General features: G+C 30.5%; 1 protein-coding gene across 2 annotated transcripts in view; it reads left to right on the top strand.

The window, feature by feature from the left end:
* The first annotated feature begins 1,204 nt into the window (after positions 1-1,204).
* Positions 1,205-17,695, top strand: part of LOC142332420 (uncharacterized) — a 47,252-nt gene continuing 30,761 nt past the window's right edge. Inside the window, exons 1-2 of one of the 2 annotated variants that reach the window (XM_075378863.1) lie at positions 1,205-1,335; positions 8,560-8,665. In XM_075378863.1, coding sequence (XP_075234978.1) covers positions 8,660-8,665 — 6 coding nt within the window. In that variant the 5' untranslated portion in view covers positions 1,205-1,335; positions 8,560-8,659. Of the gene's footprint in view, positions 1,434-8,559; positions 8,666-17,695 lie in introns of both variants that reach the window. The other variant, XM_075378861.1, reaches the window with a different exon arrangement.

The following is a 17,695-nucleotide window of genomic DNA, read 5'->3' as shown; positions in this document are numbered from 1 at the left end:
CAATCCCAGTTTGTCACTTGCAGTGTCAATCCAATTTGCCTTTTTCACATTCTACAAAATTAATTTATTTAAAAAAGAAAACGAAACTATAACTGGATGCTTTCTATAGTTATGAACAGCGCAATTTAACAAATACATTTTGATAAATAAGAGAACAAAATTTCACAAAAAAATTTAGTTTAACATCAACTCCAAAATTGTACGCTCAACTTTAACTTGGCTATTTTTTGTATTTACATTTGTTTTTATAACCTTTTCAAGACGGCGGCATTGACAACAACGCTATCTACAACATCTTTAACAAAGAACTTACAAGATATTTCCAAGACCCGTACTTAGAACCTGTAATATTTTTTATTTAGTAAAAAATTTAACTTACATTGTTTTTTTACACTGATTTTACAAGGATGAAGAGCTGAACAAAATTACTATATATTAATTTTTATATTGCGATTATGTATCTATTGATAATCCTTATAAATCGATTGTGTAGTAAAACGTGTAAATAAACCAAGTTGAATATAATACGTTCCCTTTATTGCATCTCCAGTGAACTATCAAAGTCTAGATACAGGTGTTTACTACAGCTCCAAACCAATCTGAACGTAAAAAATTGAATTGGACACAATAATTGTCTTTTGAGTAAAAAAAAAAAAAATGTGTGTAGCCTAGTATAGAAATTTTTTCAATACTGGCTGATTTTTATTATTTTACAATAATGTAAATATTTCCGCTCAAATTTATTTATAAGGAATTATAAACCGGATTCAACGTACAGGGATACAATTACTATTCTTATATTCCTTATCGTTATTATAACAGTGGGTAAACAAAGAAAAGACTCTTTTTAAAAACAGTAGAATATATTTGTTAAAATTCTAATAATACCGATATGAATTATGAGAACTAATAGAGTGCACGTAAATTGTTTTATTTAATTGAATTAGATTTTAATTCAATTAAAACTGAAAGTTTTTAAAGATAACCGCTTATTAACAATTTTTAAGTAAATGTCTTAAATCTATTCTGTTTAACATGTTTTATGACCAAGGTGGGGTAGAAACTTACGTTACTTCATAAATATTTGTAACATTTATATATACTCCTTCAACAATTTTCTTTCCAAAAGAATATAATTTAGTACGAGTAGTTTGTAGTGCGCGGAGAGAGATATGAAGCAAAAGATTATGTTGCCGAGTCTAGCATATGATGCCAGGGAGACTTGGTGAGACGTTAGAAGGAAATGGCTTCGGTGTGAGCTACAGTGTTTACCGATAGTAGTTGTGACATATTGATGTTGTTTCTTGAAATAAATGTTTTTAGTTTAATTTTCTGGTGAGATAATTGGTTTTATTTTAATGTGTTGTTAAATTTGTTATAATGTTATTAAGTTAAAATAGTGGTCGTCTAAGTAATCAATAATGTAAATGTTGGTCAGTAACCTCATGTAAATTAAGTAAATTGTTTTCATTTAGTTGATTATATGTTTTATTTTATATCTTGATCGTAACTTCACTCTGGTAATGCACACGAGCGTAGCGTTTTTGATTTGACAAATTTAAAGCTTATTGTGTACCTTTAGCCAATGTTCCCAAATCTATATAGTTTACTGTTGTGCGTCTAATGACGTTAATTTTACCGGAAAACCGTTTTAATACCAATTATTTGATTAAACTATTTGTCTTTATATATTTTTTATCCAAATTGTAATAGCAGTATGCTACTGTTATTTTCCAAGATTTATAACCAAGATAGTAATAAGTTTCCTTAAAGCAAATGTTTTATGTATCGTATCAGCGATCAGATTAATATGATTATTTATTTATTAGCTTGTACAAAAATGTAAATTTTTCTTTCGGGTAAAATTCTCCACTGCAATCAGTATTTATGTTGCGATTGATTTTTTAAAAATATTAAAATGTATGCTGTTAACGATATTTATTCATAATTTATCAAATTTGATTTGTTAACATTAATTGGTTTAGTGATGCATAATATTCTAGACTGGATAATACATTTTGTAGCTTAATTTCTTTGTGGATGAGCATTATTGGAGATTGATTGAGTAACTTTTTCACATAATGTATAACAGATGGTCATATTGCAATTAGTAAAAATTGATGTACCAGACTTTTATATTTCTTGGTGTTCAGAAATTTTTGAGACCAAAAGTATTAAATCCTTGTTAAAACACTTACTGTGTATGTGTTTGTATGCATTTAGTTGTCTTTTACCTCAGAAGCAGTTAACCTAAAATTATGAAATTTGACATGGTAATTTTTGTTATAGGTGTACATTAAGATAAATGGATTGAACTCGATCCAGTCACTCAGTGAATGGATCACTCTGTGACACTGTATTTTACAGGGGTTATATTATGTACTGACATTTTGATTGAACATGCTTTGTTCTGATCCCGATTAGACTATGGCGATATAGCCTCTTCAGCCCAGTCTACTGCATTAAAGATGCAGGTTACTGTGCATAACATTTCTTCATCTTGTTGCAGGCGCCTTCCTTTTTGAATCTGATGATAGCCTTCTTGTTGATTCCAGAGAATCATCTCTTTGGAACAGACGAGACCAGTTGATGATGTTGTATGTAATGTCAATCAAAGTTCATCCAGATGATCCAGACTTTGAAGTTTTTTCCTAATCCCCATATTGTCAGTACGAGGATTCTCCTTTATCACTTGGTCCACTTAATGTTAAAACTGTTCACCCATTTTTTTTTTTTTTTGTTAAATTTTGAGCTCCCCTTATTCTTTTCATATGACTTATCCCCTTATCCGCCTTGGAAATAAGTAAATATTTGATATTATAAATATATTGACTTGATGGTGAGGTGGTACGACAAATAAAAACAAACCCTGTTATTTTTTGTTAAGAATTTTGTCTGGTTTTACAGAGTCAACTGTATATACAGATGACTCCAAATATAATAATTTAGTCAGCTGTGCTTTTTTAGTGATGAATGATTGTATCTCTTTGGAATCCTGTCTATTACAAGTGTCTTTGCCATTGAGTAACAAAGCACTGAACAACATGAATTCTAGACATAGTCATGTTTATATATGTGTGATTTGTTGAATGAATTTCAAGCAATAGGTGATATTTATTGAAACATTCTCCTGTTTTGAAAATACACCAAGCACTCTATACTAACCTAGGTACTTATGTATTAACACCACCGCAGCTACAGCTTTATTTAAAAACAAGGTAGTCAATCGGATTATAAATATAATTTAACCAAACTTAACCTACGCTTGCTTTGCTCGCTAACCTTGACTAATTAACACCGTAATTTTTTGAGTATTTATTAAATAAATTCAGTAATTATTGCAATTATTTATTATTTAAATAATCAAAAACTCATTTTGTTTGTCATTAGTTTAATTAATATTTTTATAAATAAAATTTACAAAATTGCATCTTTATACACTCCTACACTGTCTACCCACAGTTTTACCAGATGCCTATTGCATTTAGATATTCTCTTCCATTTTGAAGGATCAAAGTTGAAAAAACAGTCTATGACAGCAGTTTTTAGTTCATTAAGTTTCTTTAGTCACAAATGGAACATTTATTTTGTTTGATTTTAACGTAAAGCAAGTTGTCTCTTATTAAGTTTGGGTTTCTAAGCGGCTACTAGATTTTAAAGCTCTTACTGATCCATCACCCTACAGAATGTTTGTTTAAAAAGTCCCTTACTGATTGTGCTTAATGTACTGGAGCTTCATCTTGCTGTAAAACAGCATTTAATTTTAAACCCAAGGAATAAAATAGTTTTCATTCATATTAAGATATGAAGTGCTATTAACATTTCAAAAAAGTATGATCCTGTCATATGTGTTATAGATATCATGCCCGCATGATTACATGTGGTTGCTAATTTGTGATTTCGTGATAAAAATTGGTTTTTTTTAAACATGCATGTTCCAAGCAAGATTTATTACTTGGTAAATACACTCATCAGAGAAGAAGACTTATGTACTCAAACATTGGAAAAACGCCTTAGAAGAGCTTTGCAATATGTCCCACTTGTTAATTGTTCATGTTCCAGTTATAAAGCTTACTAACATGAGGAGGCTTGAAGGGTTTAAATCCAAGATCGGTTTTTATTATTTCCTGAGATGTTGAATAGGGAATATTTAGCTCTGAAGACTTTTTCCTGGTTGACTTTAAGAAGAGATCATAAAAAAAAAAATTTCAACAATATCATAAGTATTCAGTTGACTGGAAGAAGATCTAAATCATTTCAAATCAAGGACTGATTTAGTGAGAAAAAAAAACTTTTTTTTAAATCGCTTTTGGAGGGTTACTACTGATTAATCTTACTATCCAAAATGTTAAAGAATTTGTCTGTTATGGGTCTGTAATTTTCGATTGTTTTTGTACACTAATACTTATGCACTCAAAATTTGGCATCTTTTTTTAAAATTGTGTCTGCCATTTTAACTTAATGCAGAAATCAAATTTTAAATAGCACATGTGAAATAACATCAACTACTAACAAACCCGGCACTTTGTTGCATAAATAAAATCAACTGATTAATCTTCACTATCACCTGACGACTATACTCATATATTGTGTTAACCAATCTATATGTTCATGGAAAGGAACTTAATTACTGTTGTGTAGATCTTAACTTGTCAAAAAAAAACTTACGGAAATGCGTATCTTAATCCTGAACCCCCTTTTTTTAGACTTAGAACAGTTTTATTATTTTAAAAATATTTTTTATATTTATTACATTTATAATTTTCAGAATTAAAACTTTAGTGACCCATGATCTCAGGTCTAGAAATTAGGGTAGTCGAGTCCCTTTTGTCCAATAATTAAGTTAAAAGATTTATTTATAGAAAAATTATATGTTTAAATTTTACACTGCAACAAGTATTATTTTTTTAGTAATGGAACAACTGATTTGGAATGTACAGTCAGTAAAAAATTGCACTAAAGCTAGAAACTTAGGTGGTAAGGGGTTGTTATTTTGTTGCAGAATTCATTTTGCATTGAATCATTGGTTATAAATACATGCTTTCATTTTTATTTTCTCAGCTATGTAGTGTACTACTGGGTGTTCAACTTGAAAGAGGCCTCATCACTCAGTAGTTTGCATATTTTTGTTAAATTGCGTGTGCGAGATAAAATTATATGAAAAATGTCGATACAACTGATGGTGGAGTGGGGAGGATTGTTTATTGCCTGCACATTTGAGTTTTACCAGTCTATGATGAGCATAGGCTTTTGAACAAGGTTGTGTAATCGTATGTTGTTTATTAAAATGCGGTTAACTGTTAAAGAACATGTATTCATGATTGAAGGTATGTCGGTGAAAGGGAGAAATTTAAAAAGGAAGGACCATTGAAACGTGTTATTCAGAAGTTAGTTAATCTTTTCAGATCATATAGTCTTGGAACTGGCTATGTACGGCGTCAGTTTTAAAACGCTATTACAGAATCATTTTATATGGCATCTAAGTTTGTTATTTTGTTTTATGTTCACAAAGGAATCGGTTTTATTACACAATATGAATGACGTTTATACGATGTAAAATGTTTTATTTAGACTAGAAAGAATATGACCATTTTTTTCTCAGAAATGTGCTTGTGTGTGACTTGTGTATTATAATTGCTATGAGGGTTACGGATTTATTTATTATTTATAAAAATAGCTTATCTTACTAGCAACATATTGATGTATTGAAACACATAATAAATTATGATATACGGCAAAAAAAAAAGGAATTTGTGGTCATAAATACGTCTCTTTTATTTGAGGTCTATAAATATCTTTTCTGACAAATGATATTGGTAAACATGTAACATATTGATTCGTAATGAATAAGAGTATACAGTAAAAATGTTTTTTTGTCAATCTGAATAGCCTTTTGAGTGGTGGGAATTTTTATAAAACGTAGTTTTCCGAATCTACTTTCACTTATACTAACATACTTATACTAATCTGTGATTTATGACACGGGTTTTTCGTCATATTTTGCCCAGTTTCAACCGATTTGCTTGAAAGTATTATTTTTTAAATCAGCAAACTATGTTTCATAAACACAAAGCAAAAAAAAAAAAATTCGCTAATAAAAAAAACGCGGTAGAAATGCACAAAACAAATTCTGCAATTAAATTATCGTAATTTTTGTACTGTTTCAATTTTATTGTTGTTACAGGCATAAAAAATATCCAATCGTAACGGTTTTTTTGTCAGAATCTGTTAAATCTCTTTAACATACTGTAATTCTTTGAAATTTTTTTCACAACAGGGTAGCATAAGACTATGTAGGGAGGCAATCAGATATCAACATATTTTCGTGGAGCGCTAATCAACCGCAGATCATTGTGATGGGAAAAGGTTAAAAAAATTTGGGAAACAGGTTTGTGTTAGACCACAAACGTGCGTGACAGGTCAGTTTTAATGATTGTACAGCGATCAGGTCGTTCAGGACATTAAAACAGCAGTTGCAAGTTCTCCTCATAAATTTTTGCAGACAGGAAAAGAACATTTCATTAGCTTCAGCCCACACTGAAATGAGGAGGATAATGCTGAAATGTTATCCATATCGAACGCAGGTTTTCCATAAGCTAATGAATGTTGATTATGCTAAAAGGTTTGCTGTGTTAGTAGTTCAAGAACTTTATTAGCAGCAACATTGGAGTTTTAGATCAAGTGTTTTTCACAGCTGAAGCATGGTTTCACTTTTGTGGGTATGTTAATAGTCAGAACTACTGGACTTGGAGTACTGAAAACCCGCACATTTTCTTTGAATCTCCCCTACGCCTACAAAAAATAGGCATAAGATGTGTGGTAACAAGTAATAGGACCATTTTTTTTTTTTAACAGTGGATGCTACCATCTATGCACAGTTCAGTCGTACTGCAAGAGCATGAGCATGACTGCTGGTTGCAACAGGACACCCATCAATTATCTAGCTCTGCTATGGAGATGCTACAGTATTTTTCGGTGGAAGGATAATTTTTAAAGGATTGTAACAAAGATCCCCTGATCTGACTAGTCCAGACTTCTTTCTCTGGGGTTACCTAAAAGAAATAGTTTATGGTTAATCTACACACCATGCAGGAATTGAAGACAAACATTACCAATTCCATCCAGGAAATAGATAGGGTACAGCTAACAAGAGTAGCCAGGAACATGTTCAAATGTGTTGACAAGTGCGTAGAAGTGAATGGACATCATTTTCAACACCTGTAAATTTTTATGTAAATGTTTGCCAATAAACTATTATTTACAGACCAAACTAAGTGATTGGACTTCTTTTAAGTTGAACATCCTGTATGTAAGGGAAAAGTATGAAGGGTGAAATTTTGCATGTCAGGAATTTGCATATCTTCATGTTTGATCATTCCCTTTTATCTAAAAATCTAATTTTAGCATTTTGGAATTATACGAGTTAAGAAGTATGTATCTATGTCGGCCTGTGTGTTTTTTTTAATATCTGGAATGGGTGGACCAATTTGAAAATTTGGCATAATGATTTCTGTTTTATGGGACATTTGTGCCATTTAATAACAGTTGGTCAAAGGGACAGGGAGATACAGATCACTTGGTCTTACTGAAATTCTCGTAAATAGGTAGGAGCTAATAGCTTCTTTTTTGTCATTTCTGGATTCAAAATTGCATTCTTGTATTAATTAGATTATTCTATTACATTAGGGTGTCATTTTTAATGTATATTTGACAAATTTTATTCAGATTTAGGATTTTTTTTTCATCAATTATCGGTTTGTTCTATATCTTTAGACTGGATTAACTGATTTTTATGATGATATCTGAGTAGGGGTAATTGATGTTAAATTTTGGTTATAATTGGTTTGGAGCGGGGAGATAGATTTAGTCACCATGGATCTCTCACTCAAGATTTTAATGGTTTATGTCATTTTCCTCTTAAGAAGTAGTCTCCTGAGGAGGGGTGAGGACCTTGGTAACCATAAAGTACAAGGTCTGTTAAGAAAATAACCAAACTTTTTTAATTGCACACCAATGGAGATATTTAGTCACGTGCGGTTGGCAGCATTGTGTTCCGCATAACATCTGCTGTAACCGCATATTGTTGATATCTCGTTTAGTTTTCGTGTTATTGTTATTTGAGTGCAACATGTTAAGTATTAGTAGCGATTTTTGTAATACTATTTGAATTACGGTAACACTTGATCTATAAAAAAGCAAACACTTAAACAGCTACCAACAACAAAATTATGAATTTATCTGATTGAAATTTGATGTACACTCATAGTAGAGATGTCGAAAATTAATATACTACATTTGCCATCTTTGCATGTACTTATCAAGCATAGCTAGTATATTGCATCTACTGAAACAAACAATTTATGTTGTTGGTTACATTTACACTTATTTTAAACATCTTGTTATTTGCTAAAAAAAACCAAGATGGTTAGTAGGTAATGGTATATAAATGATTTATATTAAAGATTAGTGTTCCTTTACTGATTATTTAGGTTTTATTTAGATAAAGTTTATGTAAATTCTGGTTTACAAAACTATTGTTTTTTTTTTTTAACTTTCAAGGTACTTATGCAAATTGTGGTGGTGGAGGATTTATAAAAGGTGTTGGAGAAAGTGAAAGCATAAATTTGTCATTGTTGTGGGCAGAGTTCTTACTAAAGAAATGAAGGTAGTTTTTATTTCAAGTGCATAATAATTTGACCGTAAGACTTTTGAACATCTTCCACCACAATCAAAAAAATTATATTTTCAATGTAAATTTTTTAATTTAGACGTTCCAAAATAATATTCATGGATTACATTATTATATTAAGAGAGGTAAAGGGAATATTAACAAATAATATTTGTTTGAATGTTATTTAACTTCCGTAAAATGCTTAAAATGAAATAAGGTAAAAAAACCATATTAAAATCTCCACGAGTATATTATTCGATTATTATCATTTATTCTGGTGAGAAAATGTTTGACTTCAATGTTTTATATATTGTATCAGTGAAGTATGTAGTATTTTATTTTGTTGACAGTATAATGCATTTTTATTTATAAATTTAGAGGGAAAAGAAACAGAAAATGAACATACTTTTATTATTTTTATTAATTAGCTGACCTTTACGGCAAAGTGGTAGCATCTCTGCCTTTGATCCAGAAGGTTCTTTTATCAAATCCTAGTCAAGTTTGTCATTTTTTCACGCTATATGTAATTTCTAATCGTTCTCAAAAAGAATAGGGCGACTATAATTGAGCACAGACCTGTTGTTAGCAGGGTAAGAATCATAATTAACTTTGTCAGAAAAGCTGGACCAAAGAAACCATATCAAAAAAATTAAAAAAAGTGTTCACTTAAAATAGTGTGCTCAGGTAATGATGTAAGAAACTGTATGAATATAACTAAATTAGTATACTAGATGGGTGCTGGTTAAATTCTAAATAAATATGGGTGATTTACGATCAAATTAGCGGAACTTAATTTTTGTTATAGAATTTGCACATAAGATACTCAGCATATGCTAATAGGTGTTAGTCGATGTGTGTTTTTTCTTTTTTTGCAAAGTACTAAAAAATTTGCTAACTTCAACTTCTAGAATCCTTAATTCTGTCAGTACATATAAATGAATTACATAAATCATGTCAGGAATTAATAAATAAGGTACCTCACAAATAAAAAATAGGAACTGTCCATTTTTTTACCTGGATGGATCAAGGGAAACCATTGTAAAACTTTGATCAGAGAAATCACAAAAAAATAAATTAATAATTATAAAATAAAAGTGATGAAAGTCTACATTAATTATTTAAAATATAAACACATTAAGTAATATTTAGATAAGTATGTGAAGGTACTACTAAATGAATAAAATTATTCATAATTTAGAAGGCATTAATGGGAGTTATTTTGAGAACATAACGAACAGGATGCTGAAATTCTTTTTTTTAGTGTAATTAAAAATTTGTGTGTAAAATAATAATATTGTTTCTGTAAAAGAAAAATCGTTTAATTTTATTTTGAATAAATTGGTAGAAGAATTTTCAAACGATTCAATGATTAATTATAGCATAATAAGGCCTTTTTTTTATAACGTGAAGTATTGTGTTGAGTTATAAAAAAAAAACAGTTGGGTTATATGGTTTGATAGAATTGGATACTGCCATTTTTTTAGAACAACTGATTATTTTTATTAGCAGAAATCACATTCATAAATATAAACAGAAGGATAAGGTAATGTTTTTAATTTTCTAAATATCAATTTATATGATTCATACTTGGCCGTCAAACAGTTACTTGACAGCTCATTTTGTATCTTTAAAATTTATGACTTTTTTCATCTTTCCCCTAAAGATGATATACGTAAATGAGAAAATAAGCATAAGAAATATTTAACAGTGATTTCAAGTTTGGCGTTTTATTAAAGCGCTTCAAAATAAAATAGTATAGTCTGATTTTTTTGCAAACAAAATCAATTTGTTATAAGGAGAATATATCACAACCTATATTTTTGGCATTATAGTCAATAGAAATAATCTAGTTATCACTGATGAGAATTCAATACACTCTATTAACGATGTTATATTTACCCGAGAAGCATAATCCGTCTCGAATTTGAGATTTTGTTTATACTCGTAGTTAGGTGGTTACAATCCATCCAATTAATATTTTTTTGAACTGCTAATGTAGAATTTTCAAGACCTTTTAAATAATTATCTTTGTGTGTAGATGCATTTGTTTCTTATGTGAAGAGAGTAACAGTTAATGGTACAAAATTTTTAGCCAGATCATTAAAAAACAATAAGAAAACCAAGACTCTAAGGACAATTCTCAATATCCTATGTCCAATGGATAGTCCAGTGTGACAGTCATATTTTGTTCAAATTAACTTTCTGATCAATACTATTTAATTATTGATACATGTTTTTTGCAGATATTAATTATACTTTACAAAACTTTCATTAATTTATAAAATATCCCTTTGTTAATTATATAGAAATCATAATTTTTCGCTTTATCCAGTTTTTATTGGGTTTGAGTGTAGATTATACATTATGTCTGAAAAGTACTGCACCATAGGTGAAATCACAGAATTTGCTTAATGTGCATTCCCTGAAGTTCCAGACTGGTCTGTAGGTGGTAGGTGGAATTTCAGATTGTTTACCGTCCTGCAGCCATAATGATTGCCCTTGCCGTGGCATTTTTGCTCATTCCTGGTGTGTAGATGGGTCTCATTGTGAATCTTCACATTTTACATTTGTGATTTACCCCAAAATGAAAAGTTCATTGGATTCACATCGGGTTACTGTGGAGTAACAAGCCCTCTGTTACTCCAGAGGGCTCCATTCAACAAGCCCTCTGCAACCGATCCAGTGTTCAGGATAGGTTTGATCCAGCCATTGTTGTACAACACTAGTTTCTTTCATAGTGTGATGAGCTTGCATGAACTGTTCAAGATCCTCTCAAATGATGACCAATGTGGGCATCAGCCAATCTCTAAACATTTGCAGTTACTTTTGGCTGTCCACAATTCCTTCAGGAAAGTACAGACCTATGATACAGTCATTCCAAAAGCCACACTGTTACAAGACCAGACTTTCACTGTGTGGAGTGATTTTACTGATGGGTGTTCTCTTGCGACCAATAGTGCACATTTTGTTTGTTAACTAACCTTTCATGTAACAATTAGCCTTATCAAAAAACATTACAGAAATAGGAAATACACGTTCTCCTCAATTCTGCTCAAAAACCACCCACACATTTCCATTCTAAATCGGATTATCTTCCAATAATTATTGCCAGAATTGAAGCTTGAACAAGTAAAACGTTTCCTTTCATAAGGATATCGTGGGTGGTGGATTGAGGAATGTTGAATTATATGTTGCCGGGTTGGTACGATTTTTTTGGACTGCTGTTAACCTTGGCAGTCACAGCTTCTTGTACTGAATCAACAGGCTACACCCTTCCTGATCAGGGCAAATTGCCAACACTATCCATCCCCTTAAACTTATAAAGTAATTTTCCCACAGTGCTGTGTGATATTGGTTGGCATTCTAGATGATATCGATTAAACTCGTTACTAATATCATGATGTGAATAATCTTCATTGCTGTACAGCAGGATGATTTCCACACATTACTCTTGGGACAGCATCATTACTTGCAACCACAAAAATATTAGCATTTCTCCTATGGTGTGGGTCTTTTTGGAACCCTGTAGACTTTCACTTAATTTGATGTTTCCACTGTTCTTTGAAGAACTTTTTTTACTACTATTCTTTTTTACTTAACCTAACCATCTTTCTCTCGTCAGTTTTCCTCAGATTCTTTATTCAATTGAAAATTATTATTTGATATATTTTAAAAATCTCCTTTATTATTCATCCAATTCACATTTCATGTAAATTATTAAAATTTTAGTCTGCCCTGTTCAATAGTCTTGTATCAACATCCTAGGTCTTCTCGTGTTGTGATATTTCTTTCTCAGTGTTTTTGCATTTCCCAAGTAAGAAATACTATGTGTTTTACAGTTCTGTGTTTGAATGATAGTTTATCTTAAGTAAAACTTCTTTTACCAGTTTTAAGTTTTTTCTTAGGCCATACTTCTTGAGTGACTAACACCTGGAGGAAAAGCTTATTTTTTGCAGCTTACATTTATAATGTATATTTATTATACATTATAATGGTGACCACTGACCACCTTATATCACCTTTGACCAGATGTGACCTTTAATCAGATGTATTGTAATGTCACGTACATATGCCATTATTGCAGTTTTCAGTTTGTCAGTTATGTGTAGTCTGTTGCAATATACTGCTTGTTTTGTTGCCCCCAATAGAAAGTAATCTGGGATAGTCAGATCAGGCGATCATGCAGCCTGTATTATCATTGTAACCAAATCACGCATCAAGTGATTTGGTGAACAAATCACTCAAAATAATATGTTCACCAAAGACATTTCATAAAAAAGTCATTGACCTGTTAGCCATGTGCGCTCTGGCACCATCTTGTTGGGACTAATCGTGATTGATTTAGACTTTAGTTAAGTGACAAATAAAGTTTGTTAAAACAGTCACTATTGACTGTATTTTCAAAAAAGATTGAACTCATAAAGTATGTTCTACTTGCACCGACCTAGACTCCAATTTTCATTTTGTGTAAAGCTCATTCGAGTAATTCACGAGGGTTAGTTGTCGACCACAGTTGTGTATTTATAAATTAAATATATCCTTCCAAATGACACTATACATCAGTAAAAACCTTAATGTTGATGATACCTACAGACTTTTTGGTTAATAAAACGTTTAAACCATTGACAGTAATTTAGTCTTTTGGCATAATCTGTAGGTTTCAGTTCTTGAACACACGTTACTTTGTAGGGGAAAAGTTTCATGTCTCTTCCCACAGCTTTATATGCGGTAGCAAGTCTGATGTCTTGCTGCTGTGCTAACTTATGCATTGACTTTGATAGACTTTCAGCTGTAGCATCTGATATACCTAGCAGCCTCTGTTCATTTAGTTTAAGTAGTCTTCCACTTTGATCAGTCCCATCAACAGAGGCTGAAATTTTTTGATAAAGAGTTCAAACTGCATTGTACTGAGTTACAGGAGTATTTGGAAACTTTTCAAAAAATATGTGCTTCATTAAATCATTATACTTGTAATTTTATGGAAGATGCATACGAGAAAAATGTGTTCCTATACCAAAAGAACCATCACGTTTCTTGCAACTGTTGATTCAGATGAATGAAACTAAGCATGTTCAATCACAACTCAACAACTGATGGTTTATTACTAAGCAACGCTCAACAAACCCACAGGGCGACCAATCTGATGCAGAAAGAACAGAATACACCACATAATTCTAAAGCATATTGCACAATGATTTTCCGAATGTTCTGTATCTTATAATAATTTTGTCATTTTATTTGATTTCTAATGAATGCTACACTCTAACCACTTAAAACCTGTATTATCATTGCAGTTCCCATGCAAAAATTTCATTGATGTAAAGGTCACTGGTATATTATGAATTGAAAACAGTCCTTATAGTTTTATGTTAATTTAAGTTAAGAACAGAGACCCTAGCTGAGAATAGAATCAGGTGGCTGAAAGTAAAATTGCTAAAGGAAAGATTCTCTAAAAAATTTTTATTAGAATTAAGGATGCTTATATCAAATTTTCCCATCATGCAGCTTTTTTCTGATGCAAGGCTTACACACACATGCACACACTCAACTTAATTTAAATTATTTATCATTTTATTTAAATATAATATTTTTTGTTTATTTAATTCAATGATTCTAACTAAAGTGTGTGCGCATACGGTATTTCATTTGTGCTGGTGTGGCAGTACTAGTATCCACTTTAAATAAATTTTTACTTTTTAAATATTATTCATATATTTAATTCTCCCCCCTCCCTGTGACTTCATAACACATAGCAGTCGACTACAGCAGTAGTCCAGCCACTAAGTGGGATGTGAGGTGTATAAGGAGGTGGTAGAGACCCCACTTTGATGGGGAACAAATTTGTGGATCCAATGAGATGCTAATAGAAGAATCTGCAACAAAATAGACCCATTGTACAACATTTCAAAATTATTACTATTTTTTGGAGTGAGGGTGCAAATTAGAAAAAAAAATTTACACAAAAGATGTTTTTTTTTATAATTGCTCACAAAAATATTTTTTAAGAGAGTGCAATGAAAATCACCCCTTCAATAACTCTTCAAAATTAAAATCATTTTTAGGGGTGCGTGAAATATAGCAAAATTTTTTTTCAACAGTTGTTTATTAATATTCACAAAATTATTACAAAAAATATGTATAACCTTGATTATGCAAAATCTGGATACAATTTCTTTGGGAATTCCCCTCCCCAGACCTTTTGAATTGAAAATTTAGTAGTATCAATTCCCCATATGTAGAAGTAATCTGACCAAGTTTGGTCAAAATCGGTCAAGTAGTTCTGGAGACATAAGGTGATTTGTAAGCTAACATCGAAAACCATTTTTAGGGGTGAGGGTTAAATTTGGCAAAAAGTTTTTTTTACAAAATTTGTTTACTTTATTAATATTCACAAAATAATAAAAAAAATATTTATAATCTTATTCATGCAAAATCTGGAGATGATTTCGTTTTCCTCCATGTATTCTCCACCCTTTGACCTTTTGAATTGAAAATTTAATAGCATCAATGCCCTTACTATAGAAATATTATAGTTAAATTTGTTGAAAATTGTGAAATAGTTCTAGTGGTATAAGGTAATTTATATGCCAACATACGTACACACAAGTACACGCATTTTGTCGTGGAAATTTCAATGCCATTTTTTCAGTTTTATGGGGTCCTTAGGGGTCAATTCATCAAGATTCGGTGGAAACTGGATTGCCCAATTTTGACTGATCACCACACTTTCCCTTCTGTATAGCTATAGCTGCTATATAGACGGGAAAGTAAATATTAAAAAATAATAATTAAAATTTGAATATCCTATCAGACTGGAAACACATCATGTAAATTGAGAAATTAACTCTAATTGAAAGAGAAAGATTACAATCCTGGTAGGTAATGACAATTATGAATTTCAGCGCTTGATTTCTTTAATGTTCATTCACATAAATTTCACATTGGGTAGTTAGATTTATTTTTTTTTAAATGTTAGATATTTTGGAATCATTGGTTAAATAAGTAAATCTTTCATTCTGTTCGATGTGTAATAGTACATTACGTAGATCACATCAAGAATGTAATAGATATTCTACACACGGGTAACAAAAGGTATTGGGCTAGTATTTGCCTGGATGCATCTAGGAAAACCACGGTAAAATTTTAATCAGAGCAGCACAACAAAATAGACAATTATAAAATAGAAAATTTATGTGATTTAAGTTCTTATTTATTATTAAAAATATAAACACGACATGAATATACTAAATATTAAAAAAAAAACACAATTCCGAAGGTACTAATGAGAATTATTTGAACATACATTTATATATACACTGAACTGGATGCATAAAATTTAGGGTTTTATTCTATACTTAAATCAGTATTATTTAAAAAACTTTTGATTAAATTATATTGTTTCCGTAAAAGAAAATCCTTAATTGCAGAAAATTTGTTTAGAAAACCACTTCATTTTCTAAATATTTTAAATTTCAGTCGTGTAATAATTTTATTTTTTATTTAACAAATAAATTTTTTTTTTATGAGTATAACACATTATATAAATTATGTCAGGAACAGGTTGATTGGCAATACAATATAAAAAAGGAATTTCTCCAACATTTGCCTGGATAGATCAAGGGAAATTATGGGTAAAACTTTGATGAGAGAAGCATCACAATATACTACATAATTAATTATAAAATAAAAGAATTGATGTGATTAAAAGCCATATTTATCATTTAAATAAAAATACATTAAATACTGTTAAGATTAAATACATGTAGATAGTAGACATAAAAAATAATTCACCATTCAGAAAGCATTTATGAAAAATTTGAGTACATACTTATGTATATATTGAACAGATATTCAGAAAATTCATCGAGAGAGTATCTTATAGCAGGATATTACTGTGTGAGGCAAATACATGTATTTATAGTCGTTATATCTGCATTAAATTTGATTTATTTATTGCCAGCAAATAACTTTAAAGCACGGGGTACATGTATAATTATTAAATATATTTTTTACTAGCCGATCAGAGCTTGCTTTGTTCGGCTCCATCCTCTGGACCCCCATGCTATGTTCATTATTCTCATGCTTACAAACTAATACTGATTAATTATTATTTTTTTAAATAAAATTTTTCTGGAACCCGACTTTTAATTTCTTTTAATAATAATAATAGTTTGGATAAAATGGGGGATTTACTAAAATTTTTACGCTATCACTTATAAATCCATATATGTGTACAACACCTCTTGGCGCTGTTTGCCTCCTGAATAAATACATGTTCTGTAGGACCACACGTGCCATTTGGCGCCAACCGGATTTAATGGTTGTCATAATAATTTATTTTATTTTATGTACTATATAATTAATTACTTTACTATGAAAATTATTATTGGTTTATCTAATATATTTTTAATCCTGTATTTCTGTTTTTTATTCTTAATATACTGTCAAAAATTTAGGTGCCTATGCCACAAAACTATAGACTCGTCTATACATAATTCCTTTTTAGGATAGTACAAATTAGCCATTTTTTCATTTAAAAAATAAAGGTTTATCTTATGCATACCCATAGCATTACTTGCTGCTTGCTCATTATTACAAAAATATAGAGCCTCATAATTACCCTACATTTTTTCCAGCCCCATATAATTACGGAAAGCCATTACATTAAATGATGGGTACACCAAAATAATCTTTTATTCTATTCAGTTTAATTTTCCCCATGTGTAAAACAAATCCCAGAAACATACAAAATTCATCTTTTGTTACAGGTTTCCATGATAAATGAGGAATAGGGTGATTAATTTTTTGTTCTGAGAGTTCTGCATAATTATTAATTTCTTTCACAGGCAAGTTAAAAAACTTATCAGCTAGTAGTTGAAAATAATTAATTGGCTTACCATCAGTTGGAACTGGGATTTTCAATATCAATTTTTTTTTAAATTTAACATAATTCACAATATTACTCACATTCATTCACATTCCTTTCCACTTTCGTATTTGTTGTATATCGAGTGTGATTTTTGG

Source organism: Lycorma delicatula, chromosome 11 (assembly GCF_047948215.1).
Source record: "Lycorma delicatula isolate Av1 chromosome 11, ASM4794821v1, whole genome shotgun sequence".
In the NCBI taxonomy this organism is placed as follows: Eukaryota; Metazoa; Arthropoda; class Insecta; order Hemiptera; family Fulgoridae; genus Lycorma; species Lycorma delicatula.
The sequence above is the reverse complement of the archived record's forward strand: the minus strand, read 5'-3'. Positions and strand labels throughout refer to the sequence as shown.